Genomic DNA, 27,785 nt, shown 5'->3' on the forward strand with positions numbered 1-27,785 from the left:
TACCAATGGGAGATGCAGTTTATTTACACCAGCAGCCATGGGGGCAGGGGAAATACACAGCGTTTACAAAGTTAGCTACCTGTACAGGATGGATTACATATGCAAAAATAAAAATCTCAAGACCACAGGACAGCGTGAGCCCCACCCCCCTCCCCCAATGACCCCAGCATGCGGTAATGCCAGGCGGGTGGCCCCTGGGCATGCGGGGGGGAGTGATGCATGGAAGGAAAAGCCACCGGCCATGGAAATTAGTACAGAACCCCCCCACACACACTCAGACACATGATAGGATACAGGGTGGACGACACCTAGCCGGGGTGGGAAGGATGGGAATTGAAACCCACACAGCCTGCTGTTAGAGGGGAGTGGAGAGCTCCTAGCCCCTGTTCAACTACATGGTAGGGGGGCACACTCTCCCCAGAAGGAAAGGGGTTTGCTCCCTCAGGGTCCCTGCTGGACCAAGCCCATCACTTACCCAGCTTGGGCAGGGGGCTCTGCCCTGAGGGTGGGCTAAGGAACAATGGGGAAGTGGATGTGGACAAACCAGTTCCCAAACTACTTCCCACTTCTCCCTCCTCCAAGCAGAGGGGGGGGAAAGGGAGAGGCCAGAGGGGAAAGGGTATGGTAGGGCCTGAGCTGCAGCTGCCTCTCAGAAGGGAGAATGGCCCTTGACCTTCCCCCCTTCACCTTCAGCCACTCCCAAGACTTCATTTGGAAGCAGGCTGGAGGCTGGCTGAAATCCTCCTTTCCCTCTGGCTTCCCCTTAGAGGGAGAAGACTATGGAGGGTCAAGAACAGAGGAGCCCAGGCCCCAGGATTTATTCTAACTCCTGCCAAAATTTGTTTGGCTTTTTAAAAAATAATCACAATTCTTGGGTTAAAAACCAATTTGTAACCAGGCATCAGCCACAATTGGAACCCCCCTGGTGGGGGGTGGGGTGGGGTGATTGGGGTTCCAGACGGTACTGCAGCCCTATCTCTTGTTGTTCCCTTAACCCTCTAGGGTCCCTAACCCAAATCAGTCCGACCAGTCCTGGGTACTAGCTACCCAAATGTGGGATGGCTCCTCCTGGGAAGAGGGCAGGGTTCACATCCAGCAAATGCCAGAGAACATGGCTCAGGGTCAACTCCATCCCTGTGTCAGTCAGCTCTGCTCCCAGCCCAGACTGTAGTCCTCCAGCTTGGCTCTTGGGAGTGATTGTGCCCATGTGGAGGTGGAACAGTACATCTCTTCGGGATGTAGACCAGGCAGGTGGGCACACTGGCATGGTAGTCCCACAGAGGGGTGATGCCTAGGCATGATGCCCCTTCCCCCTCCACTGACAACCCAGAGCACAGAGACTAGCCTCTTCCCACCCCAACTCCTAGCAAAGGGGGAGAGGGAAAAGATTAGGATTTTCCTCAGAGCCCCAAACCACAAGTACAGAATAAATAACTTAAAAGCGGCTAAGGAAGGGGAAACAGGGCAGGCGTTGGAGGCAGGAGCATCGAGAGAGGAACTGAAGCTGGGCAAGGTGAAGGAGGGGGGTAGCAAGCAGCAGTTGGGAACTTGGACTGCCCTGCTAGGGCAGTGGGGCAGGGTAGGCGGGAGGAACATGGGGCCACCCCAGGAGGGTGAGGCTGGGCCCCTTCCTGGGGCAGGGAATGAGGTAAGAAAACATTTCAAATAAAGCAGCACCGTTCCCTCTCACCTTGGGGCCCCACTCCTCACCAGCCCTGGGTCAGGGAGGAAAGGTAGGGTTGGGGGGGGGGGAGTCATTTTGATACACAGCTCCCTCTTCCTACCCTCCCCTTGCCCATTCCTTGAAGCTGTAGAGGCTGGAGGCCCTTTCCTGGCACCCAACAACAAAAGGACAGCTCCTGCTGCCAAGGAGGCCCCTGGGGACTGAGGGGAAAGGGCTGCCCCTGTGCGGGGCAGGGAAGGCGGTGGCAGTTCTGGACGCCCACCTCAGCAGACAGCTTGCTGTGCCTGCCTACCCCTGGGATTGGGGGCGTTGGATAGGATTCTGCACACAGACAGGACACGCCCAGCCCTGCCCCTCAGCTCCAAGCACCGGACCCATTCACATTGCTGAGGGCAGCTGGGGGAGGCCCCCTCCAGGCTCAGCTGCCAACCCACAGCCTCCCGGGTAGCCACAATGCTCCTCGGCAGGGCTTAGTCCAGTTCCTGGGGTGGGGGGCAGGCAGTGCCCTGGCACAGTGCCCAGGTCAGGCCCCTGGCCTAGCTGGACATCCAGTAACTCACAGAATAAATAGGAAAACTGCCTCCCACCAAACTTATGTCCAAGGCATAATATGTCCAGGTCTGAGTCCTGCATGCCAAGGGGTCATGCTCCATCGCAGAGGACCCTGACACCCCCCAGGGGCGCATATTTGGATCCTCTGCCTGCCTGGCCCACCAAGCTTCCCAAGCCCAAACCCCCAGCAGCCGTCCATTTGCCAGGCTTTGCCACCTGGGTGGGGGTTGGGAGAGAGGGCTCTGCTCAGCCAATGGCTATCCCTTGCACCCAAGTCAGTTGATGTCATCGTAGATGCTGGGCGTTGGGGGTGCCGGTGGCTTTGGCTTCTTCTTCTTGTTGGAGCCTAGGCTGGAGGCAGTCCCTACCAGGCTCAGATGGGATTTCTTTTTCTTAGTTTTCCGTGACTCGGAGCTGTTGGTACCTAAAGAGAAAGAGGCACCAGGGATGAGGGCTGGGCTGTGTGAGGTAACACAGGTGTCCCCACAACCCCAGCTTTGAGCAGACAGCCTATGGGGCCCGCATGTATCACCTACCTAGACCCCATCCCTGATTCTCACTCGTCTTGGAGGAGCCTGAATCAGAGGGTGAAAGGTCAGAGGAGCCGTCCCACTGAAGCCGGCTGATCAGGGCCTGGCTGTCAGTCATGTCAAAGCTGTCATTATCCAGGGAACTCTCGACCTCTGGGAGGACGCTGGAAGAAAAGAGGGAGCACAGAAGGGGTTCAGGGCTACCCATCATCATCCTACTTTTCCCTGGCCTACCACCCTGCCAGGAGGGTCCCTTACGCTGAGGGTCCAAGGAAATAAATCCGCACGGCTCGCCGCTGCTCATCTGTGTGCTGGGGGCAGCGCAGGGACCTAGTGGGAAGACAACCACTTAAGACTCTAACAAAGCAAGAAGGGTCTGAGGAACTCAGGTGAGACCCCTTCCCTCAGCAGAGGTGGGAGGAATAGACAGACGGGGAAGGGATAAACAGAGTGCCCCCAGATTGTGGCCTAAGGCCTGACCATCAGAGGAGGGAGGGGAAGGGTGGGAGCCCCATTGCTCAAGTCCAAGGGTACTCCCGACCCAAGCCCAGGGTGAGTGTGCAGGAGGGCCCCCTGGCCCCCTTTCTAGGTTCTGAGCTCACCTTGTGCACATCTTCTTGGTGTGTTCAGAAATCACCCCACATTGCTGGAAGAGGAATATAAGCTGAAAGGAGGGATGGAGGGGAGCCTACTCTAGACCCTAGACATTCTCTTCTGTACAAATGCTACATCGCAGGAGCAGCAACGGCCCCAAGGTGTCCAGAACAGCCTGTCCCAGACCACCGCTGGCCAGAAAACCTAATTCCAGAGAGAGGGAGCTATGTGGCCCTGACTGCTGTCACCAGCCTCCTCCAGAGACATGACCACTGCCTGCGACTCCAGCCCACTCCCAAGGGCTTCCCCTTCCCTGGTCTCTCACCGTGGTGAGCAGGTTACGCAGCTCGTCCGGCCCCAGGGTCTCGTAGCTGATCCCAGTTGAGTTGTTATACTGGGGAAAAACAAAGGTACAGGTCAGCCCAAGAGGGAGGGGGAAGGGCCCAACGGGGGTGGGGAACCAGTCCCTCTCACCCTTCTCTACATGGGAGGGCCCTGGGAATACCCAGCAGTTTGCTAGTGATTCTTCCCATCCCACCTGTGCATCAGGGAGGGGCTGAGACCCAGCAATCACAAGAATATGCAAGATCTCAATATCCCATCTAGTGCTTCAGGCCATCAGGATTCTGATCCCCCCACCTGTCCAAATCCCGCTCAACTCACAACAAAGAAAACAAGAGAGAACCTGAGAGGGGCAGTACCTACTCACCTTAAAAGGATCCGAATTGCTAAGTTCCCCTGAAGAAGAAAAAAGAAGGGGAAGGGTGTTTGATGCAGAGGTACAGACAGAGAACCCTGAAAATAACCAGAGAGGAAGTGGGGGTGACAGAAGGATCACAGGCCCTCCCTCGATCATCCCCCTGTCCCCTAAGCCCCCCACCTCCACCCTCCAACAATGAGTCCCTAAAGACACAGCTAAGATCATCCCCATTGTTTAAGCCCCACTCACCATTTTTGTGTTTTAAAGACTTGGATCTTCGAGGGGAATTGGGGTTCTGGAATGGGAGATACCACAGCTTTGGGGAAAGGGTAACGATAAGGGGGAGCCGAGAACCCAGGGAAGGAAAAAAGATTTGACAAAGAAACATCCTCAAATTCCTACTCTTGCTCCCCAGTAAGAGGCCCACCTACCCGTATTTCCTCCTCCCCTACTCCCACCAAGGCCTCCGTGGCCCTCCTGCCCACCACAGACACCCTCATCCCGAAACCCAGAGAGGCACCCGATGACCTCAGACTTGAGTCAAGATACCCGAGGACTCCCTGCCCATAAGGGAGGGTATCCGTCCTTTGCCCCAATTGCCCTCATGCTCGCCCGGCTCTCACCTTGTCCGATTTTCTCTTCTTGGCTGTGTAGGACAAAAAAGAAAGGAGAGGATCATCTTAAGCCTTCAATCTAAGGACCCCTACAGAAAAGCACAAAGCTACATTCTCCCCTTCTCATTCAACATAACGACCTGTGACCCTTACATACCCAATTCTTGCTTGTCTGCCTCACCCTGATGGGCTGCATCCCCCCGTCCCCCCAGCCAGTTTCCCCAAATCCCCAAACACCTTTCTTCTCTGAGCCATAGGACCAGTCGTTGTCATTGATGTCATCATTATCCTCTTGGTCACTCTCTGACTTGTTCATATTGTTGCTATTGGCAATCCTACCAACGGAAGGGAAGAGAAAGGGTCAAGACAGCCACCTCTCTCTGCCCCCAACCACAGAGGCCAAGCACGAGCCACCCTCTGTGCCCCACCAATGCCCCTGGGGGACTACACCATGCCACAAGTTACAAGAGGTGGGACCAGCATCTCTGGTTCTAGCGGAGAGAGACGCCCTCACCGGCGGTTGGCGATGCGGCTGCTGTTCCGGCCCATTCCCAGGCACTTCTCCAGATGGGGAGCGAAGCGAGAGGCAGCAATACTACGGCTGCAATTGGGGCAGACACACTCCTTGCTCTTCCACTGGTTGAAAACCTGTCCAAAGATGTCCAACCCCGGCTGGTCCACGATCTCTGGGGACAGGAGAGGCGTGGCGATCAGGGCGGGCAGGGGACCCTCACCTCTTGTCTCCCGCCCATGGCCCCATGGCCTCTTGAAACCCCCTGCCTGGGCTCACAGGAGCCCCAGGTACTACGTCTGGTGCAGTTTCCAGAGGAGGAACTTGCAAGTATCCCCGGGACAGGGGCCGGATGGCTCTCCTTCAACCCTGAAGCTCACCAAAATCCTTCATGCTATCAGGGTCCGTGTCGTCCAGGAAGAAGTAGCCACACTTGACAGCCCGGTGTACCTCAAAGCAGAATCCCAAACAAGAATCCTCGACCAGGTCCGCGTATATCTCCTGAGCGATGGCCTGGGCCCAGGGGAGAACATCCACGGTCAGGAGTCTTGGCCCCCTGGACTGAGAGCAACTCTCACCAACCAAATCTGCCAACTCGCCCTGGCCAAAAATAATGCTTTCTTTGCCATTTTCCCCATCTTGACTTCGCATCCTTTCTTCTTCCGGAGCCTTGGGCCTTTTCAGCTGGCTATTCCCTTTAAGGAACCAGGCTGACTACCCAAATTCCTCTTTGGTGTGAACGCCAGATATAGCGACGTAGAGACATCAAGAGAAAGAACTAGAGGCACACGTGGGGGAGCCCTCACCTCTAGTTTGCTGTTATCCAGGCCAGACAAAGACATTTCCTCCATTTTCATTTGTAAACTCTTGTGGAGACGGCGCTCTGACTGCTCATAGCACAGCGGGCGGCAACACGGCTGCACACATGGGGGTGGGGGGATGTTGGTGTGAGTCCAAGACACCTCTGGAGACTGCCACCTCCCCTCTGCACCCCACTGCCCAGAGCTTAATGCTGGCATCAGGATCTACCCTTCCCCAAGGCCTAGGCTCACTAAGTCTGGATGGTCCTTCAGGGCCTGAAACCCAAAGGCGGCCTAGTCCTTCCCAGGACTGAACTCAGGCCCTGGACTCTGCTACCAGTCCAAGTCTGAGTCCATAGGAGGCAGCAGCTCACCCCAGGTCCCCCAAACTCAAACCCCTCTTCCATACCCATGGTGCAATGCAGCAGGGGGAGGAGAAGGAACTCTAAGGCCTCAAAGCAAACCCACAGGGTGTGGCAAAGAACTGCACAGACTCCTAAATACCCCCCCCCCTTCCCTAGGCTCTCCTCAGAGTCACCTCTGCTTTCAGCCAGGATGTCCACTTGGGGGGGTACTGCTACCAGAAGTAGGAACAGCCCTAGAGCCCTACAACCTTCACCCCACTGTGTCTTCCCTTGAAATAAGCCTGTGACTACAGAAGGGGCACAGAGCCCACAGAAGCCTAGAGCTGAAGGAGCATTTCTAGCCATCATGAGCAGGAAGGAGGGGTAGAGCCCGGTGGGGATGGCATGCCGGGAGTGGGCACTCCCCTTACCTGTTCTTCTTTTTAGATAACCACCCTCCCTCCCTCAGGACCAGCCCGGAAGTCTCTCCAAGAGCCCCAAAGTCCAGGAATCCCCACCAAAGGATTCTGAAACAGCGCCCACAGTCCGGGGCCCCTCTTAACGGTGGGTACGAGTTTAAGGAGCTGCCGGCCTAGAGTGGGGTGGGGACTGACAAATGAGCCAGGGGCACCGGGGAGGGTAGGAGGCCGGGCCTCGGCTCTTCCCCCGTCCCTGCGGCACTGCTGCTGCATCATACCGACTGGGGGGAGGAGAGCCGAGCCGCCCGAGGCCGGCGCCGGTCCGGGACAGACCGACCCCTAGAGAGTGGGCAGAGTGGGACGCGTCCCGGCCCCTCTCCTTCCCCCCCGCCGACAGCCCCAGCCGGCCGGGGAGAGGAGTCCGGGAGGGTGTCTCTATTGTCCCGGGGGCTGGGGCCTGGCTCCCTAACAAAGGCCCCGCGCCCCCTCCCCGGCCGGCCCTGCCCCGCCCAGGGGGGACCCAGACAGGGGGAGAGCTGGGGGCCCCGGCCGGGCCGGGAAGCCGGGGGAAGCCGGGCGTTTCCGCGTCGGCCCGGGGGGAGGGGAAGGGGCGCTGACCCAGACCTGGGGGGAGGGGGCCCAAGCCCCGCCTCGGGCCCCGCCCCCCGCCCCCCGCAGGCCCCTCCCCCGTCCCCGTCTCCGTCCCGTACTCACCCCGCCCGGGGGGCCGCGCCGGGGCCCGGCGGCCTCTCAGGGCCGCGTCCTCCGGCGGCGGCGGCGGCGGCGGCTGCTCCGGAGCCCCATGTCCGTCGGTCCGTCCTCGCCTCTCCCCGGGGCCCAGGGCCCGGGGCCGGGGGGTCGGGCCGCCCCCCCGCCTCGCCGCCTCACCGGGCGGCCATGGCCCCTTCCCCTCCCTTCTCGTCCCGTCGCCGCCTCCTCCTCCTCACCTCACCCCGCCCGCGCGCAGTCCGCGCGCCGTCCGCGCGCCCCTCCCCCCGCCCCCCACTCCAGCCCGCCTCTCCCGGGCGGGGGGTGCGGCGCGAGCCCGGAGCGCGCGCGCGTGCCGCGACCGGAGGATGGATGGATGGAGCGAGCGAGAACGCGAGCGTGCGCGCGCGCGCCCCTCTCCCCCTCCCTCCGCGCGGGCGCGAGGCCAAGCGCGAGCGCGCTCCAACCTCCTCCTCTTCCTCCTCCCGCCCCTCTTCAACACCCCGCCCCCGCCCTCCCTTCCTCTTCCTTCTTTCGCTTTCGCGCGCCCAGCGACTGCTCGCGCCTGCTAGAAGGGCCCGAGCGCGTGCATCTGCCCCGCGGCCGCAGCTCGGCAGCATTTGCTCCAGGGGGCGGGGACCGGGCGGGGAGGAGGGGCGCCACGCCGCCGTCCAAAGTACCGGCGGACGGGGACGGGGGCGGGGAGATGGGCGGGGCCTTCGGCGGGCACCTCGGCCAATCGCCGTCTCGCCTCGGTCCGGCCGGCCCAATAGGATGGTGGTGGGTGGAGCGCCGTTCAAGGTGAGGTGCGCGGTGCGCTGGGGGCGGAGACGTTGTGCCGTCCCGGCCGGCTCCGGGGCGGGGGCAGCGGGTGGCGTCGAAAGAGAGCGCCGGCTCCAGCCGAGCCTGGGACGCCTTCCGGCCCAGGATCCCCCGCCCTTCCCTCGGGGCTCCCGGCTCTTCCCCCACACACACACCTCCTCCCGCCCCCCGGCGCCCCAACGCCGGCATTTACCCCGTAGCGTGCAGCCACTTCTCGGAAGAGGCCGGAGTTGAAGTGGGGCTCTGTTAGCACCTCAAGGCAGAAAATCTATGGAGCCAGAGGGGCTCGTCCCAGCCTCCGATCCCCTGTTTCTGGGCGGGTCTCAGCCCACTGCAGGCCTGCGAGCCAACGAACGCCCGAGATGAGGGTCCTCCGCTGAGGGCGGAGGCCGAGCTCTGTCCTTCTGAGCCGAGCGCCCTCCCCGCCCTCAGCCTAATTTAGATCCCACACCTGCTCGGCTTTCCTGCTTCCGGAACCCACGCTGGACCCCCCACCTCTCGGACAGCCTGCCTGGCCCCGGCCAGACCCTCCGACCCCGCGCTACTCCCCGGGGTAGTACTTCCCCGTGGTCGCGCGCCCTCCGAGTTCCCCTTTGCCTTCTGGAGGAAAAGGCCTTTCCTAGCCGCGACCAGTGCCCAAACTGGCGCTTCCATCTCGGTTATTCTCTGGGTCTGCAGTGTTGGAACGGGGGTCTGACAGCCCCCTCCCCCTAGAAGATAGGATTAAACGAGGAAAGTCCTCAATCATACACTTGGGGACTGTTGTTGACTGTTTGGTCTTCAGCAAACATTGAGGCGATAGTCCTAAGTGGTTAAAAACAGGAGTCAGATTTGAATTTAAATCTGTGGACTTGGCAAATGAACTCGAGCAAATGAACTCCTGTTGCCTCAGTTTCCTCTGTTGTCACCGGGTATAATGATAGTACCTATCTCGTTAGGTTGTTGTGAGGACTGACAGGTCAGTGCATGTGAAGCTCTTAGCTCCGCGTAAGTGCTTTATAAATTGTAGCTGTTATTATTACATGCTGTAAGAATTCTTACAGTGTCCTGTGCTGGGATGCAAAGATGAAATAAGACAGTTGTGCTTTCTCAAGAAGTTCATAATTTGTAGGATAGACAGAAGTGTAAGAAAATAATTGCCAAACACTGATAAAAAACAAGAGGGCGCCTGGGTGGCTCAGTCATTTAAGGGTCTGACTTCTGCTCAGGTCATGATCCCAAGGTTCTGGGATAGAGGATCCCTGTTCAGTGGGGAGTCTGCTGCTCCCTTTCCTTCTGCCACCCCCCACCCCTCACCCCGGCTCCTGTTTGTGTGCTCTCTCTCTCATATAAAATATTTTTAAAAAGAGAAAGAGAACACAGGATGGGGTGCCCAGAAGGACAGATGAAATGATGTAAGAGAGTTGGTCAGTAAAGCCTTATAGTGGGACATGAACTAGGACAAGGCAGACTGGGAAGGCACTAGACATCCCAAACAGCAAGCTTCAGGAGTATGGCTCAGTTTGGGGAATTGGCTGGAACATGGGAATGGATGGATAAACAGCAGGAGGTTAGCGGGTCAGACCATACAGGACTAAAGGTGTGCTGAGTAATATGGGCTTTAACCCTATAGACCATGAGGAGTCCCCAAGGTGAACCGTTTGATCAGACTTGGATTTTATAGATTACTCTGGCATGCTGAGTTGGTAGATTTTTGTTACTGATTGAGGTGTATGGGGTAAAAGACAAAGAATCTCTGAAAACACCTTTAACCAAGATGGGGAACTCTGAGGAAGAGATGTGAGAATATAAAGAGAATGACAAGTTCTGTTTGGTATATGTTGTAGGTACTGTGGGACCAGCTGGTGGAGACTCTCCGAAGATCATTGAACTTGGCCTTCAGGAACCTCCAAAATGTGAATCAGGAATTCTCAGTTCCAGTGATTCTGATCTGTTTTTTAGACTCTGAATATGCCCAGTATATCTGCGCTGAGGAATTTACACATGCCCAGGAAGCCTTCCTGTCTCCTCCCTGTTTACCTAAATTCTTCCTCACTTTCCCACCCATGGCCATCCTCACACCAAACTCCTTTACAAGTGGATTGTTCTATTCATCCGGCCCTTGGCCTGGGCTGCTGTGTGGCGGTGACCTCTTTGGGAACGTGCCCGGTCTCCACAGTTAGCATCAGTCAGTCAATAAACACTAAGGACTGCGCTGGTCTGGGCACTGGGTGAGGCCCTGGGGTTACAGCAGCGAGCCAGAGAGACACACAGACTTTGTCCTAGTGGAGTTTATACCCCAGCAAAGTCTGATGAGTGTGAAGGTATCCGGGCTGCTGAAGAAACAAATGACATGGATATCTTTTAATCAAGGGGTCAGAGAAGACCTCCAACCACCACTGAAGAAATGATTTTTTTTTTTAAGATTTTATTTATTCATGACAGAGAGAGAGGCAGAGACACAGGGAGAGGAAGAAGCAGGTTCCCCACAAGGATCCCAATGTGGAACTCCATCCCGGATCCCGGGATCAGGACCTGGAGCTGATGGCAGATGCTCAACCGCTGAGCCATCCAGGCGTCCCGAAGGAGTGATCTTTTAAGGAGGGCCCTGAATTAACTAGACAGTGAGGTGAAGAGGAACATTAGAGGCAGAGAGAATGGTTGTTTGTATAGGCAGAATGTGTACTGACCCTGAGAGAGAGTGTGGTATGTTTTGAGACATGGATGGCTAGTATAGCTGGAATTGGTGCAGAGACCAGCAGGGGCAACAGGTTCCCCAGGGCCTTGTCAGCTGTACTTAGTAACTCATTCAACAAATGTTTCTTGAGTGTCAAATGTATACCAGGCCATTTTAGGTGCTGGGATTACTGTAGACAAGCAGATAAGGTGTCTTCTACTTGAGGACATAGACAATAAACAAGTAAACAAATACAGAAACAAGATGTAGGGGATGCCTGGGTGGCCCAGTAGTTGAGAGTCTGCCTTTGGCTCAGGGCATGATCCTGGGGTCCTGGGATCGAGTCCTGCATCAGGCTCCCCACAGGCAGCCTGCTTCTCCCTCTGCCTGTGTCTCTGCCTCTCTCTTTGTGTATCTCTCATGAACAAATTAATTAATAAATAAAATCTTAAAAAAAAAAAAAAAAAAAAACAAGATGGAGGAGGAGGAGGCCTCACTAGGAAGGGATTATTAGGAAGGCCTGTGTATGAGGTGCCATTTGAGCTGAAGCCTGAAGCATGAGAAAACCAGCTGTGGGTAGAATTGAGAGATTAGCATTCAGGGCAGAAAGAACAAGTACAAAGGCCCTGTGGTAGGCATGTTTGAAGAACAAAAGAGATCACTTGGTTGGATCATTGTGGGTGATTAGGAAGAGCAGGGTGAGAGAAGGTACGAAATGGGAAGCAGGGGCCAGACCTTTTAGAGTCATGTAAGTTGTACAGAAGCGATAAGATTTCTTATCTTTTTAAGTTTTTTTTTGTTTTGTTTATTTAAGTAAGCTCTACACCCAATGTGGGGCTCAAATTCATGACCCCAAGATCCAGAGTCATACACTTTTCAACTGAGCTCACCAGGAGCCCCCAGAGTTCATTTTAAAACATGACTTTGGTTGCTGTGTGCAGAATGGACTGTAAGGGGCAAGAGGGCAAGCAGGAAGGTCAGTTTTAGTAAGTCTTTGCAAAAAAGTTGTAGTGGCCTTGATTCGGATGGGGTTGACAGCATTGGAGAAGGGTAGACAGATTTGGGAGAGATACAGGAAGTAGAATGGACAGGTCCAGGTGAGCAAATAAATATGAAGGTCTAAGAGGGAGAGAAGTGAAAGCTGGTATCCTAGTTTCTAATTTGAATAACTAGAGGGTGACGTTTTGGGCCTTGAGCTGCCTGCAAGAGACCTCAGACAATACACAGAAACCTACACAGGTTTGCAGTTTGGAAGAGTGGTCTCTGTAGATACCACCTTTTGGATTGGTTACCTATAGGTGATAATTGGAGGTTCATAAGATGACCTAAATGCCTAGGATAGAATGAGGAGTCAATGCCAGCAGAATAGACCAAGAAGTCAAGAGATGGACAACTGTCCACTGGATGGAATGATGAACGTGCTGGTGAATTTAGAGTCACCCTAGGGAAGTGGTTAAGTGGGATGTGACGAATTGGGAGACCACGAAGAGTAGTAAGATTTCCAGCAGTTTGGACAAGAACACAAGGGTATGGGGCCTAGGTCTCCAGCCCTTGGCAGTTCCAGGAACCTGGCCAAGGCCTGTGCAGGGAAGGCTATCTTCCTTAACCCCAGAGGGCGAGTCATCTCAGCCCAGCCCGTTTCCCCTAAGAGCCCTGGGTGGAGCTAGGGGAAGTCATTTCTAACCTTGGGTGAGGCGGAGAGCTCAAGGTGGGAGGGTCACCCCAACTCCCAATGATAAGTCCGTACACGACCAGGGTGAACCCCTGACCCTAAGAGTCCATTGCCGTCAGTTTCCCAGGGCAATACACTCTGGGAGAAAATAACATATCTGTTCCCCAAATTCTGAGAGTCCTTAGTGGTTTGACAACCCAAGGTGAATAAACTGAAATGGAAGTGCAATAGCACAAAACAGTATGAAAGTAGGTTGCCTATGGAATCCTCACGAAAATAAAGATGGTTCTAGAGAAGGGGCAAACAAGCTAGCTTCAAGTCTTTCCCTATTGAACCTGTTGGGTAACCCCTGCACCCCACCCTTCATTGAGTCCAGTGACCAGACAGCAGTCAAACCTTTGTTTTTCACTTTATTGTACAAAAAGAGGGAAAACAAAACTTCTACAGTTGGCCTTAAGCTTAGGCAGACACCTCTAAGACACTCCCTCCCACCTCCCATGATACAAATTCAAGTTGTGGTTGTTGTTGAAACCTACAAAAACACTCCTTAAATATTAGAAAAAAAGGGGAGAGAGTGGGGAGGGTCCTCCCACTCCAACCATCCCATCCCAGTGCCAAAATGCACTCAGAGTGACCTCTTACAGCACCAACACCCCCATCCCCACAGCCCTGTTCGTACTGTAAGAATTTTTGATTTTTAAAACACGAAAAAAAGAAGTGCCCCATTCAAAGTTGTCTTTAAATGAAAACACATTCCACTAAAACACAACAGTGTAGGGGCATTCAGACAGGAAAATGGGGTTCTTTGCAGAGGCTCTTGGGGAAGAAATAGAACCTATGAACCCCTGTGTCAGGGTCAGGACAAAGGAAGGGGAGTGGGAGAGGGGAGTGTCCCCCCAGGTTCCCCACCCCCAGCACCACTTCCGAGGCAAAGCAGATTGTTTGCTTTCCTTTGGGGGTGGGACCTACCTTTCCCATCCCACCTCCTGGGTGGAATTCCCATTCTTCCCCCATCCCTTGGCTTTCATTCAGAGGGGGAAGGCGGAAAAGCACAAAGCCCCCACTAAATAGGTCATTAACATGATTGTAAGAAAAAAAAGCCAAAATTTAATAAAAAATAAAAAATTTCAATCCACAGAGATAAGGTGGCTTGGCTTATTAAGGGTCTAGGGATTAGGTTACCAGACATTTGGAGATGGCCAGGAAGGGTTAGGACAGCTGCAAAAGCAGCCTTTGCAGACCCCTTCCCCACCTGGGGGTTTGGAGGGGCGGGGAAGGGAGCAGACCTGAGAAATCAAAGGGAATGGGGTGGGGGTGTGGGGGAGCTGAAGGATACAGGGAAAGGCAGGAGGGGTGTGTGTTAAGAGCTTCCCATCTATCTCCCCAAGCCCAGTTTCTGAGCCTAAGGTGGCCAGGCAACCTCCCAGATGAACTGGGAAGGCCCTTCCCACTAAATAAAAGCTCTTTTAGGTGCACCCAGTCTGTCCCCCTCCCAATGCCCCACTGGAGACCAGCGGTGGCTCAGAGTCATGTAGCCCTGGCAGAGAGAAGCAGATATACAGGAAGCATTAGAGTGGTCAGTACACCGCCCCCCCCCCCCCCCACAATTGAATCAGAGATTAGGCAAAGCAGAGAATGTGGAGAAAGGGGCTGCCCCAGCCTGTTCCCACCAGGATCAACATCTCCCTGGCCCTTAGCAACCCATTCACCAGATTCAGACTGAGGTGGGCTCCCCCTTCTCTTACACACGCGCGCGCACACACACATGCACACACGCCTTTGCACACATCCACAGGTGCACCCATGCTATGTACAGGCGACACACGCTCCCGCGCACGCACTTTTCCATTCACATCAAGACCGTTTTTAAAAAGTCCCAAACCTACCCCCTAAACCCTCCCTCTCCCAGAAATGACAACAGAGACGGCAGCCGAGATCGGTAGGAAACGTCTCGTTGACAGCTCAGAGCTTAAAAAAAAAAATATATACACATATATAAAAAACACTTCTGCCCCCTCCCCCCCATGAGTGGGTCCAGGCAGCTCCTTCCTGCAGAGGGCAGGGGAGAGGGCTATGGGGCGGCGCCTGTTCTCTCTGAGGCTCCTGCCCTCCTCTCCCCCCACGTGTTCCCTGCCTCCAGTTCCAATGCAGGGGTCCAGTCGGCAAGCCCCTCCAGGACAGGAAGGGTCTTCCCCAAGCTTCCACCCTCCCATGGGTCGGGCTGCAGGTGTGGAGGGCCTCACTGAACTCTTTGGGACCCCCCACCCCACTCCCAGGTCCATTGTCCATGACGGAACCCCAAGTGCAGAAGAGGGGTGGGCCGGGCCGGTCCAGTGGTGGCTCAGTCTGATGGTTGCACTCCCTGGAGGGCCCCCCAGGGCTGATGTCTCTGAGGCTGCAGAGTCCTGGCCTGGGCTCCTCCAGCCCCTCCCCCACCGAATTAAAAAAAAAAAGAAAAAGAAAAAGAAAGAAAGTGGGGGAGGCCAGGGGCAGGGGACAGAACATGGGGGAGAAACAAAGGTGGTCAGTTGGGGAGGGGAGCCCTGGGTGGGATGAGTCTCAGTTGGAGTCAGAGTCCGAGGAGTCCCCCGAGGAGGAGGAGCTAGAGCTGCTGCCCTCAGACTCATTGTCCTCATCCTCATCGTCGTCCTCATCATCGTCCTCATCCTCATCATCCTCCTCGTTCTGGGGGGGGCAAGGAATGCGGTCACCAGGTGGCAGTCCTGGTAAGGGCCACCCTGCCCTCCCACCACGCCCTGCTGCCTGACCTCATCTCCGTCCTCACTCTCGTCCTCGCTGCTGGACTCGGAGGAGTCCCCACCATCCTCAGAGGAATCCCCGTTCTCATCATCCTCCTCCTCTTCGTCCTCATCCTCATCCTCCTCATCCTCTTCATCATCCTCCTCAGACTCCTGGGAGGGGCAGAGGCATGTCAGTGGTCTGTGCCACACTCCTCCAGGCACCGAGGACCCCCCCCTCCATCTTGGAGGAGCTCCTTACCGACTTGGACTGCAAGGCAGTCCTGCTGGATTTGGGGTTTGGGCCTCGAAGCTTGGTCATGCTCTTACGTTTCTGCAGGGAAGGGGAACACAGACGAAGGGAGAAGCCAGGAGTTCCAGACAGTGGACCCCCAAACCCCCCCTTTCCCCAGCACCACCCTGCTCCCACACTCACATTGGAGATGTACTCTTTATACGCTGCACGGTCCTGAGGAGACAAACTCTGGGAGACAGAGAAGGAGGTAAAGGTTGGAACGCCACCCAAACTACTGCTGATGGGAGTGTGTTGACCAAAAGCCAGGCAGTGGGTTAAGCATTTACATACCATTACCCCATTCTACTCCTGCCACTCTCCCCATACCTTGGGTCTCTGCAGAGTGCCCCCCAGGATCTGCGAAGACAGTCCAGGACTAATGCCTAAGAAGCCCTGAATTCTTTTCTAAGCTACCCTGTATTAGGACTGTGGTTTTCATGTCCCTCCTACTGTTCTACAGTCAAGGGGAGGCTCCAGAGTTAGGGCCTTCCTCAGCAGAGAAGCCCCCTACAATGACTATCATAGCTTGGTATCATCACTCCCACCCAACAAGCCTAGAGCCACTGATAAAGGAGTCTGTGGCTCCCCAAAACCTCTAGACACTTAAACCCTGCTATCTCCCAGGGTCCCTGGCTAACTTGCCTGGATAGCTGGGGGCGAAAGAGGTGGCTCTCCCCACGTTATAAACCTGACTGCTCAACCAAGGCGCCCAAGAAGAGCTCGGAGGCTTGAGGCCAAACCAGAGTCTGGGAGACGCCCTCTGGTCCCAGCTGGAGGTAGGACAAGGCAATCTGGCTTGGATTACTCTATTTACTAGCTGTGTAACCTTGGGTAAATTACTTAATCTCTCTGAACCTTAGTTTCTTTTCTTTGATATTGATCATAGGACTGCTAGGACAATGAATGGAATCGTGGAGGCAGGCCAGCCAGATGCTGCCTCCTCCTTCCAAGGGTCCCCAGCCCTCTCACCTTTTTTTTCTTAAGATTTTATTTGTTTATTCATGAGAGACTGAAAGAGGCAGAGACCTAGGCAGAGGGAGAAGCAGACTCCCTGAGGGGAGCCCAATGCAGGACTTGATCCCAGGACCCCAGGATCACACCCGGAGCCAAAGGCAGATGCCCAACCACTGAGCCACCCAGGTACCCCCACCCCAGCCCTCTCACCTTGACCCAGAGGTCCAGATGTACTTTGTACTGCTTCTGCTGCTCCTCTGCCAATTTTTTGTAGTGCTCTTTCTGGCTCTGGGAGATGCGCTGCCAGCGGCTGCCAATCTCCACCATGCGCTCTTTCAGCGGCAGGTGGTTCAGCTCCCCATTGGACAGCAGCTCCTGGGAGAACTTCTGGTAACCGTTCCTAGGTGGTAGAGTGGCACAGGGAGGGTTAGGACGCCTACCCTACAGCCATCCAGCCATGACCCTTCCTGCGGCCAAGGTGGGTTCTAGCCCCCTTAGACTCACATGGGAGGCTTCTTGGGTTCTCCTTGAAACTTCATCTTCTTGGATGAGTTTGCAGCAGTTGGGGGTGCCCGCATCTCACTCAGCTCTCTCTGTGGGGACACTCAAAGGAGTCACGCTCACTCCACCCCTCACCCAAAATTATTTCTACCATCTGCCCCACGCCATCAGTTGCCTTAGAAACTGAGGCCGAGGGATTCCTGGGTGGCGCAGCGGTTTGGCGCCTGCCTTTGGCCCAGGGCGTGATCCTGGAGACCCGGGATCGAATCCCACATCAGGCTCCCAGTGCATGGAGCCTGCTTCTCCCTCTGCCTGTGTCTCTGCCTCTCTCTCTCTCTCTCTCTGTGACTATCATAAATAAAAAAAGTTAAAAAAAAAATTTAAAAAAAAAAAAAAAAAAAAAAAAAAGAAACTGAGGCCGAGCGGAGGAGCTACGTCCTAACAGGTCACACCTGGGCCAGGCGCCCCTGCTTGGAAGTGCTGTCACAACTACACTCACATGACTGGTCTCACAGCCCCCATGTACTGATTGATGTGTGACTGAGGCTCAGAGAAGGAAGCTGGCAGATTTGCTCAGGGTCACACAACCAAGGCTGGGACTCCCAGCTCCACAGCCCACCCACTGAGGACAGCTGCCAGCCCAAAAGGGTGCTCTGACCCCCAGCTCCCTAGGGGCCACCATGCTGACCAGCAGAGCCCTTCTTCCCACCTCGTATCGCTTTTGGTCTTCGGCTGCCTTCTTAATCCACATGAGTTTCTCTTTCTTCTCCATGTTGTTCCAGGTCATCTCCATGGCTTTCAAGGCCTTCACCCGGTCATTCTGGAGAGAAACAGAGGCATCAGCTATGGGAGGGGTCACCTGGGGCTGGAACCGGCCCGCGAGGGCAGGCCACTGAACAACCCCTTTCGGGCTCCCTGCCACCTTGAAGCGGGCCAGGTAGTCCCCGATGACGCTCTGCTGCCAGATCTCCTCGGCTCTCTTGGGTGACTCGGGCAGCTTGCCCCGGTCCTCGCGGTCCCCGCCTGGCTTCCTCTCCGACTGGGCCTTCAGCGCCGCCTCCCGGGCCTTGTACTTGGCCTGCGGAGGGCCGGCAGGGCGTCATCCTTCCGGCCGCCCCCAGGGGGCGCGCGTCCCCCGTCCACAGTGGAGGCACCCCCCCCTCTCCCGGCAGGGCGGGGCCGGCAGAGGCTTGGGCCGGCGCAGATGTCCCCCCCTGGGGCTCGGCCTGGGGCTCAGCCCGCCAACCGGCTCTGCTCCCCGGGATGCTGCGGAGCTGCGGGCCCCCTCGGCACCTGAGCCCAGGCACAGGGAGGGCTAAGGGAGGGCTAAAGCGCAGGCCGTGGCTGAGGAAGTGTGGCCCGCCCCTGGGGGAGAAGCCCCCGAAGCCTGACCTTCTTCTTTTCGGACAAGTCGTTCCACATGCGGGCCAGAAGACGGGTCAGCTCGCTCTCCGAGAGCTCGGGCCGCTCCTCCTGCAGCTGCCGCCGCTTCTCTTCAGAGAAGATGAACATGGCCGACACCGGCCGCTTGGGCTTCTCTGAACCGCCCTGTCGGTGGACAGAGGTCGGGTCCGTGGGGGTGTGGACAGGGAGCCCCATGTTCCCCCACCACCGCCCGTTGTGCCCCCTGCCCACCTTGCCCCCTTCCTGCGAGGGCTTCTTGGAGGCGGGGCTGGTGGCTTGCTTCTTGTTGATGCTTAACATCTTCTCCTCCCCCAGGACCCGCTGCTGTTCCTCCTCTGGCAAGCTCTGGTCCAGAGACAAGACGTGGCATGGGGCTGCGCACCTGGGAGCCAGCTCCTCCCAGGTAGTCCAGAGGGCCCTGCTTAATCCCAGGGCCTCTGCCCAATGCCCCACCTACGAGAACACTCACCTCTAGGAAACGGAGAAGCTCCACCTCATAATCTTTCTTTTTCTAGGAAAGAAGGGGAGTCCGGGTCAGTGTGGGCACATACCTGCTCGTTCCCAAGGGACAAGAGCCTTCTACAAAATGTTCGGAGCCTGGACAGGGCCTAATCTCCTTCTATAGACACTAGACAGGCAGCCTGGGGGCCATCTGGCTTGATCAGCCCAGATGCTAAACCTAGCAGACTAGACGAAGTTTGTAGCAGGTGTTTGAGACACGTTTGACCACTGACTGACCCCTAGTTGGGGTCAGATACTCCCAAGGCCCCAAGGGTCTCCAGACGTCCTCTTTAGCACAACCTACCTGGTCACACTTCTTGTGGTAGGCATCCTTCTCCTTCTGGGAGAGCAGTTTCCACTGCTGGCTGCATAGCACCATGCGCTCAGTGCTGGGCACGTCCTTCATGTTGGCCATCAGCTCTGCGCAGTACAGCGAGTAGCTGTTCCTATCAGAAACAGCAGGAAAGGAAGAGCAACCCCCTTGAGTGACCAGGGCAGTCCAGGGCACCTGGCTTCAACTTCAGAACCTGGCCGAGATCCTTGGATGGCCCAGCTCCCTAGAAGCCCTCGTGCCCACTCACCCACCCACCCCAGGGCAGTGCTCACGGAGGTGGCTTGGTGGGTCGCCCATCAAACTTGTCCTTGAGCTGGCGTTCGGCCTTGGTGAGGGTGGACTTGGTGATGCCCTCCTCACTGATGTTCAGCTCGGGGTGCTTCTGGATATAGTCACGCATAATCTCCTGCAGAGTGAGGTGGGGGGATGGAGGGCAACGGGGTGTGGGGTTAGCGGGGGCTGGGGAGGGGGGAGAGCCGCTGGGGAGGGGAGGCAGGGAGCAAAGCTGGGGGGTGGCCGTGTGTCTGCTATGTCACACGAGACGTGGTGCCCTGCCCTGCCCTAGCCTGAGATCTCTTGGGGGGGTGGGTGGGGAAGGTAGGGGCAGAGGTGAGGGGCCCAGAAGGCCCCTCCCTCAATGAAGGGACAGGGAATGACTGCCTCCCGCAGAGTGCGGAGGCCACAGAGTCAGAGGGCAGAGGCTCTTGAAGAGCCGGATGGGGAGGAGCGCAGCGGAAGCCTAACCTCGTACTCCTTCCGCTGCTCCAGGGCCTTATGAATCCATTTCAGCCTCTTTTTGTCCGAGAGCTGAGACCACTGCTTCCCCAGGGAGTCCTTCACCTCCTTCGTAGTGGCCTGCAAACCAAAAGCCGTCAGACACACACAGGCAGCCAGGGGCAGGGGGAGGGGAGAAGGGGGAAGGGGGCACAGAGGCCCCCACCCCCTCAGGCCACAGGAGGTCACAGGAGTGTCCCCCACAGGCCAGGAGGGGAAAGTAGAGAGGCGGGAATCCCGCCTAGGTGCAAGGGGACAGGCTCACACACGCACGCACGCACACACTCGCACGCCAGCTGGCCCAGGCCCTGTCCATGCAGCCCACCCCTGGGGAGGGGCCTCCTCTCCTGCTCCCCTGCACCGTGCCCGGCCGACCTGGCGCGGCTCCCCCCTTGCCACCACCGTGCGCCCTCCATCCCTACCCCCTGGCCGGACACTCACATCTGGCCGCACTTTGAGATACACCTTCTTCTCGTGGGTGTACCACAGCTGCTGGGGGGTTTTGGGCTTCTCAGGGATGTCCGACTTCTTGGCATTCTGGATTAGGTCAGGGTGATCCTCCCTAGCCAGGGCATGGGGAGCAACAGTCAGCGGGTACAGGGGGATCCTGCCAGGGAGACCCCCAGCTAGCTGCCCCACCCACCAAGGCTCCTAGGCCTATCAACTGGGGCCTAGTGGGACAGTGGCTACCTGCCTGTCCCTGCCCTTGAGTGTGACCCACTAGGGTCTACACATGACCCATCCATCTTCCATGCCTCACAGATGGCAAGCTCGAGGCTCTGGTTGGTATCACCCTAACCTGCCACACCCAGTGCCCTGTGGCCCTCCTCTGGGCTCCACTGCCTTACCTGAACCGGGCCAGGTTTCGCTCGAACTCCTGTTTCTCTCTCTGGAAGTCCTGAATATATTTCATCTGGGGGAGGAGGGGATGGGGTCATCCACGACCCAAAGCCTGAGCTACAAAAGCCACTGAGTCCTCCTTGCTAGCTATTTTGCCTCCCAGTGGTGATGTGGATAGAAGGTGGCGTGAGCTGGCAGGAGATGGTGGCCTGCCTTCCAGTGGGCTGTGGGGGGGGGGGGGGCGCTCAACCGTAGCCCCAACTGCTAGCTTAGAGCCACACAGTGGGAGCTACAGGGGCCTCCCAGAATACATCCTATGTCCTATTCCCTCCTGTCAAGAGAGGGAGAGTCCCAGGAGTGGGACCCAGCATTACCCAGTCACAGTGAGTAGTGACACAGCTGGGACTCCCCCTGACCTTACCTCCCCACCTTTCCCCAACACCGCAAAACTCTCCTCAATGCATTAGGAGGAGGTGTAGGCCTTGCCCCTATTATTCCCTCCTCTCAGGTCTGTGGCAGCTACTGTTGGTCTGTTGCCTCAAAGATGGTTCACAGGGCCGGGGGCAGGCTGAGTCTTGCTTTCAAGTAAGGCCCAAGGGTAGACTGTGTTGAAGGCACCCAGAGTGAATTCTTGCAACGTGAATGACATTCTCATAGATCTCTCAACTTGAATTTTCTTCCCGATCTGCTGAGTGGTCCCCCTGGAACCCTGACTATCCTTCATATGCCCTCCCCATCCCAAACCCCTTCCCATCACCTTCTTCCCTGCCTCTGATCCCTTCTCCAAGCTCCTGGCTGGCAGGCTCCTCGAGCTCCCCTTCCCCCACCCGACTGGTTCTCCTCTGCCTTGGCTTCTCTTCCTTCTCCTCCACCTCTTTCTATAGGGCTGGCCTCCCTTCCCGCCATCACCCGCCTACTTCCATTTTGTTCCTGCCTCTCCATTCCTCTCTTCTTTTCTTCCTTCCTTCATCTACCTCCTGTCCTCACTACTGCTCAACGTCCAGCTCTCCTTTCTCCCTTTTTCCCCCGGTTCACAAGAGTCAGCTGTGGAAGCATCCAGAGGCTCATGGCAACTGAGTCCAACCCCTGCCTTTCACAAGAGGCACCAGGCACAGGAGGAACCAGCTTCACCTTCCCCTGTGGTTCTTGTAGAAAATGGGGAGCAGAGCCCAGCCTACTCTGCCCTAATCTCAGCCCTCCTCACACAGAACAGCGGCTTTCAGAATAAGGCACAAGCAGACTGGGCTTATCCTCTGCACCTCAGATAAAGACCATGTCCAGAGAAATGAGGTAACTTACCAAAGGTCACACACAGAACAATTCAGTGGTAGTCAGGAGCAGAACCCCAAGTCTCGTGTCCCCCAGGCCAGCACTCTGTCCACTCTACCACATAGTTTCTTAACTCTCCCAGGTCCTCAGACCCTCTGCCTCTCCCTCCCTCTCCATGAGAGTCTGGGTGTTGTGTGTACAGTCAGCTCTGCAACATCCCCATCAGAGGGGCCAAAGAAAACTCTTAATTCCTACTCCTGCTTGGCCTGGACAGCAAGTGTAGACAGCTGGTTTCACCCAGCCAAGCTGGCTTCTTTTTGGATACAGAACCAAGGGCACGGGAGTCTGCAGCCAGAGTGCACAAACCAGGAAGACAGAGGGCTATGTATGGTGTGGCAGCCGGTGCCACGTCCTGAGACCTGGCCACATAAGGCTTTGTCTCTTCTTCCAGTAAATGTGCGTTCTTGTCTCTCCCACTGCCCCTCACCGACATCTCTCCCTGGCTCCACCTCACAGTCCAGCACCCTGGCTGTCCATCTCTCTCCTCTCCCCATCTCACTTGGGGCCCTGCTGCAGGCTCCTCCACTGCTTTGCTGCCCTCTGTGAGGGTCCACTTGACAGCACGAGGCCACAAGGGACAAGGTACAAATCCTTGGCTGAACGTGGAGGAAGGAAGCCCACTTAATATGTGTGGACATGGCGGTGAGAAGAGCACCCAAGTGCTGTTCTGCTGTTGCTAGTTGTGTGACCCAGGACGCGAGTCCCTCCTGGGCCCCAGTTCCTTGCCCACACAACCGGAATAACCCCTTCTCTGGGGGTTCCCTTTATGAGGATACTGCACGCACCAAGTGAGACCACAGTGAAAACTGTCCAAGGATGAGCTGCTGTGCCAGCCTAACAGTGAGAATGCGACCATAGAGGTAAAGCTGGATGAGGCAACACTGGACTGTCTGTGGGGGGAAAGGGCTGGTCCGAGCATCTGCTTCAGTCCGGGTCACACCTTCGACCATGCCTGCACTTGATAGTGTATGGGAGTGGGAGGAGGGGACCGAGTGTGGCTGCCCAGGACCCTGCACTCTGCTCTGCTTACCCAACCCCATCCCTGATGTCCCTCTATGCCTGAGCTGACCTACACTGCACCAGCTGCTCCCTGCCCTTCCCGTCCTCCCTACTTTGCCCCCCTCCCCCCACCTTCTTCTTCTCCGGCAGCTCCTTGTATTTCTTGGACAGAATCTTGGTCAGGTCCAGGTTGCTCATCTCAGGGTGGAGTTTCGCATACTTGGCTCGCTTCTCCATGAAGAAGCGGAAATAAGGGGTCAGGGGCTTCTTTGGGAAGTCCGGGTGTTTCTGGAAGGAGGGTCAAGGACACGGTGAAGGTCAGACAGTATCTGTTCTTTGGACCATTCCTCTCTTACACATCATACTCCTCCTCCTGGAAACTCACCTTGAGTTTTTTGCCTTTGTAAGGATTTTTAACATGTTCCTGAGCATCAAGGATCAATTCTGTCAATGTTCGGAACTTCCTCACCTGGAGAAGAAAGGAGGTGAGTGCAAGAGGAAGTTCAGGAGAGGAAAACACCACCCTAGAGCCTACCCCCTTTCCCAACAGGTCTCCTCTACTTTCCACTACACTGAATTTATCAGACAAGGAGGGGCAGGAGCCAACAGCCACAACTCAGCCCCTGACACCCAGACAACACCTGGGCACTGGCCCACTCCTATGGCACAGGACCAGACAGTCCGTACACACCAAAGGACGACAACAAGGTGACCACCTGACCTCGATGTGTTGTCCATGCCAGCACCTCATTCAATCCCCAGAACAGCTCAGGCGAGAGAAGATCCCAGATGTAAGTATTCAAGGCCACACAGCTAGGAAGCGGCAGAACTGAGAGCTCTAGGCCAGTGCTATCAACCGTGCCACCTCCCCAATGCACAAGGGCGACCACATAAGCACCTCGCCTGGTCTCTTTCCTTCCTGTTTATTGACTTCTGTTTCCTCTCCCCCACCAGGAAGGTTGAGGCAGGGGTTCACGTAGACGCGTCAGGAAGGGGGCAGCAGAAGGGGGAGGGGATCAGTTACCTCATTAGAAATCTCCACCCATTTGAGCTTGCACATGTCTCCAGAAAAGTCTTTAAATGCTACTTTTTCCCAATCCATATGTGACTCGGTTGTTTTGAACTTGGAGCTGTCATTGGATGGAAGGTTGTTCTTCATGCATTCCAGCAAAGTCAGCATGTCTTCCTGGGACCAGCGGTCTGGGGAGGGGCAAGAAAGGCACATCATGCCCAGCTCATGCTTCCCCCCCATCTGTTCCCCAGTCCTTAAGTGCTCAATCCTTCTTTCCCTGGGCATCCCAAATCCCTGGGGATCTCTGATGTGAAGGCAAAGACAAGACATGACCTAGTCACAAGAGAAAACTGTGACCATGTGGATTGGAGCGGGTATTCCAGACCAGAGAGCATCATACCTAGAAAGCCAGACTTGAAATCAAGTCTGGTTTACTTCAAAACTATGGTCATTTCTAACATGCCAGGTTGCCACAGACTACTATTTATTGCAGGGAAGAGAAAGAAATGAAGCTACAGTGATTTGGGACCTGGTGGGAAAACAGCTAACTTACTAGGAGAGGGGAGGGAAGCAGGGAGGCAGACCAAGTTGAAATGTGTTGCCAAGTTTAAGTTCTAGGTGGATACCATGGATGTGCAAGGGCTGAGGATGGAGTGTGGGCAGTAAGGAGAACCCATGCAGACATTTCTCTCTGGCACAGCTGGAAACTAACACTGGAGACATGGGCAATTTTGGGCAAGTAAGAAAAATGGAATGGAAATGGAAGAACCATACAGGGCAGCTGAGAGGCAAGACAAGCAGACGAGCAAAGGTTCTCAGGGCCCTGGCTCCAGGGAGAACCCCCAGAATTCTGAGTTGTCTTCTGGGTCCAACTCCCCATGGAGGCAAAAAAAAGGGGGAGGGGGGGTCTGAACCAGCTATTTCCAGCCACTGAACTAGCCTCAGCAGGCCTCTCTGGAGGGTGGCTACCCTGGAAGGTAAGTTAGGAGAACAACCAGGACTAGGAGTCAAAAGGGCTCTTCATTTGCATTTGCATCTGGTAACCAGGGTCAAGGTTGCCACAGGGTGGGTCACATGGACCAATAATCCTCAGTCCTCTCAGCGTCCCAGTCAGGGCCAGATGCTCAGCTTCATCCAACCCCCTGCCCCCATCGGCACAGGATCTCTCCTGGATGGGGTAGGATCTAGTTATGGACCTCCTATGGCTTGGAGCCTCAAACCACCAAAATATCCTGTCTCCACCTGCCTCACCCAAAACCTTGTCCTCTGAATAACAATAAAACACCTGAAAAGCCTTGCCAATCCCTCCCTTCTCCCCCTCCCCCCCATTGCTCATCCTTCCTCCCATTCCAGGACTCTGGGTGAGGAAAGGACAAACTCTGGCCAGATGGGAATCCCAGAATGAAGGCTCCCATAAGACTCTCTCTCTAAGTGGGAGAATGAAGTGTGGAAAATATAGTTTATAGCCTCAAGGCCAAATAACTTGGGTTTAGCCAAACTTGACTCATAAAACTGAAGATACCCCCCTCACCTCGATTCAGAGAACAGGGACTGTCTAACCCCTTTCGAAGGAGAGGGGGTCCCGCAAACAACCATGTGGGAAAAGAGGACGTAAGTTAAAGTGCTCCTACCTTGGCCTTTGGGGGCGGCCATTTCCAGGTCTGTGGGGCAGTCAGCTTCTCCGTTCATTCTTTAGCCGTCCAGCCTCCTCCTTGGGTCGTGCTGGCCGGGCAACCCGCGGTCAAAACCACCTCACCCTTTAGAAGAGACACCAGTCCCCACTCAGGCGGGATGCGAGGTGAGGGACTTTCTATTCCTCCCTCCCCCAAGGGGGAGGGGGGCACAAGTCCGCACTTTAACGGAGACCCTGCCAAGACCCTAGTAGACCTAAAGGGTCTGTGGGTGTGGGAGTGCGCCCCCCCGCGCCCCTGCAGCCCGGCTCCACCGCGTGCGCCCTCCCCTGCCCACGCGAGAGACTGCTCCCAGCTCCCGCGTGCAGCGAGCGCCCGCCCTCCGCCCTCCTTCCCCCACCCGGGCCAAAAAAAAAAAAAAAAAAAAATCTCCTCCTCCTCTGTGCGCCCGCCCCGGGGAGGCCCCAGGCTGGAGGGCGGGGGAGGAGGAAGGGCGGGTAAAGGGCGCGCGCGGCCGCGGAAGCGGGCGCGCGCCGCAGTCTCCTCCTCCCGCCTCCCCCCGGCCGGTTCCCCCCGCCTCCGCAACCCGGCGGGGACCCGGACGCAGCGCAGCCGCCACCGGCCCCGGAGCGTAGCGGCCGCACCGCCCCCGGGGACCGGATCCGGATTCCCGCCGCCCCCCCTCTCGGGCTCCCGACGCCGTCCCCGCCCGCCTGGGCGGGTGAGCAGCCGGAGAGAAGCGGCCTAGCCTGCCCCCCGCCCCCGAGCCACCCACCCGGGCCGGAGGCGCCGCCACCGCCCAGCCACCCCGACGCGCACGGAGGAGCCCGCCGCAGAGGCGCGACCACGGCGGGAACCGCCGCCTCCTCCCCCGAGCTTGCGGCCCAGCCCCGCCGGCGCCCCCGCCCCGGCCTCCGGGGAGCTGAGCCAAGGAGAGGGCGGGAGGACGGCGGCCGGGAGGCGGGGGCGCAGCGCTCACCGGCCCCGCCGCCCCCTCCGGCGGCCGGCGAGAACTGCGCCTGCCGGCTCGGAGAAGCGCGGGCTCCTGTGCCCGCGGCCGGGGCTCGGCTCGGGCCTCGCTTCCTGCCCTCCCCTCCCCCGGCTCTCGGCGTCCTCTCCAATACCCTGATCCTCTTTCGTCCAGTCCCCTGCCTGGAGGGCGGCCCGGGTCTCCCCCGGCGTCTACGGCACCCGCGGTTCGCTCCCCGCCGCCCGGCCCCGACCCCGGCGCGCGTCCTCAGCCGCCTCGGTTACCCGGCGCAGCGCGGCCTCCGGGCTTCCCGCTCCGGCGGCTCCCTCCCCGGCTCTGAGCGGCGGCGCCCTCCCCCGCTCGGCCGGGCACAGCCGCAGCTCCCTCCCGCGGCGGCAGCGGCTCCTCCTCCGGGCGCGGCGGCGGCGGCGCTGGGGCGGCGGCTGCTGCTGTGGCGGCGGCGGCGGCTGTGGCTGCTGCTGCCTGCTGCTCCTCGCGGCGAAAAGCACAAAGCACAGCGCCCTCCGCCTGCAGGCAGCCCGCCCGCCGCCCGCCCGCCGGCCCCGGCCTCAGCTCGCACACCCCCCGCCGCCGCCGCAGCCTCCGCCGCCGGAGCGGGGAGGAGGAGGGAGAAGGGAGGAGGAGGAGCGGGAGGGGGGGCGGGAGAAGCGGGGCAGCGAGCGCGTCCTTCCCCGTAGAGCGCACACCGACCCCCGGGGAGCGAGCGCCAGCCCGCCCGCCTCGCCGGCTCCGCTCCCTCCCACAGCCTGCCCGGGCGGGCTCCGCGGGGGGCAGCTGGGAGGAGGGGCGGGAGCTGGGGGGACCCGGGCGGCCGAGGCGGAGGGAAGGAAGGAGGGGAGGGGGGTGGTGGTAGTGGTGGTGGTGGTGGTGGTGGCG

The 27,785-nt window shown here is 57.4% G+C and overlaps 2 protein-coding genes and 1 long non-coding RNA gene across 15 annotated transcripts in view; 1 reads left to right on the plus strand and 2 right to left on the minus strand.

Annotated features, from left to right (window-relative positions):
- ATXN7L3 (ataxin 7 like 3) lies at positions 1-7,684 on the minus strand. Of its 6 annotated transcripts, none has more exons than XM_072780822.1 (13): positions 7,463-7,684; positions 5,992-6,102; positions 5,566-5,698; positions 5,189-5,360; positions 4,912-5,009; positions 4,684-4,706; positions 4,310-4,376; positions 4,070-4,155; positions 3,686-3,754; positions 3,369-3,412; positions 3,025-3,096; positions 2,773-2,930; positions 1-2,660 (listed from the first exon to the last, which is right to left on the minus strand). In XM_072780822.1, exons 2-13 carry the CDS (start codon positions 6,040-6,042, stop codon positions 2,512-2,514), a joined length of 1,122 nt encoding a protein of 373 aa, XP_072636923.1. In that variant the 5' UTR covers positions 6,043-6,102; positions 7,463-7,684; the 3' UTR covers positions 1-2,511. The 6 variants fall into 6 exon arrangements, with proteins under 6 accessions (XP_072636923.1, XP_072636928.1, XP_072636929.1 ...); XM_072780827.1 differs by having other exon boundaries at positions 4,310-4,355; positions 7,463-7,683; XM_072780828.1 differs by having other exon boundaries at positions 4,070-4,098; positions 7,463-7,682.
- LOC140606846 (uncharacterized) lies at positions 5,844-15,075 on the plus strand. 2 transcript variants are annotated; one of them, XR_012009069.1, is made up of 2 exons: positions 5,844-6,893; positions 10,105-15,075. It is a non-coding gene; the product is annotated as an uncharacterized lncRNA (long non-coding RNA). The 2 variants fall into 2 exon arrangements; XR_012009070.1 differs by lacking the exon at positions 5,844-6,893 and adding an exon at positions 8,276-8,831.
- Positions 14,543-27,785, minus strand: part of UBTF (upstream binding transcription factor) — a 14,858-nt gene continuing 1,615 nt past the window's right edge. For 2 of the 7 annotated variants that reach the window (XM_072780813.1, XM_072780810.1), the window contains exons 2-21: positions 25,919-26,044; positions 24,300-24,475; positions 23,661-23,744; positions 23,408-23,563; positions 20,956-21,020; positions 20,549-20,669; positions 20,078-20,188; positions 19,606-19,739; positions 19,304-19,445; positions 18,968-19,009; positions 18,730-18,843; positions 18,487-18,642; positions 18,017-18,172; positions 17,804-17,914; positions 17,098-17,186; positions 16,804-16,993; positions 15,781-15,828; positions 15,607-15,678; positions 15,375-15,518; positions 14,543-15,291 (exon numbers count right to left, since the gene is read on the minus strand). In XM_072780813.1, coding sequence (XP_072636914.1) covers positions 15,166-15,291; positions 15,375-15,518; positions 15,607-15,678; positions 15,781-15,828; positions 16,804-16,993; positions 17,098-17,186; positions 17,804-17,914; positions 18,017-18,172; positions 18,487-18,642; positions 18,730-18,843; positions 18,968-19,009; positions 19,304-19,445; positions 19,606-19,739; positions 20,078-20,188; positions 20,549-20,669; positions 20,956-21,020; positions 23,408-23,563; positions 23,661-23,744; positions 24,300-24,475; positions 25,919-25,976 — 2,295 coding nt within the window. In that variant the 5' untranslated portion in view covers positions 25,977-26,044 and the 3' untranslated portion in view covers positions 14,543-15,165. Of the gene's footprint in view, positions 15,292-15,374; positions 15,519-15,606; positions 15,679-15,780; positions 15,829-16,803; positions 16,994-17,097; positions 17,187-17,803; positions 17,915-18,016; positions 18,173-18,486; positions 18,643-18,729; positions 18,844-18,967; positions 19,010-19,303; positions 19,446-19,605; positions 19,740-20,077; positions 20,189-20,548; positions 20,670-20,955; positions 21,021-23,407; positions 23,564-23,660; positions 23,745-24,299; positions 24,476-25,918; positions 26,045-26,693; positions 26,822-27,172; positions 27,323-27,785 lie in introns of those variants that run through there. The other 5 variants (XM_072780816.1, XM_072780814.1, XM_072780811.1 and 2 more) reach the window with 4 other exon arrangements.

The sequence above is a fragment of the Canis lupus genome, chromosome 16 (assembly GCF_048164855.1).
Source record: "Canis lupus baileyi chromosome 16, mCanLup2.hap1, whole genome shotgun sequence".
NCBI classification, from domain to species: Eukaryota; Metazoa; Chordata; class Mammalia; order Carnivora; family Canidae; genus Canis; species Canis lupus.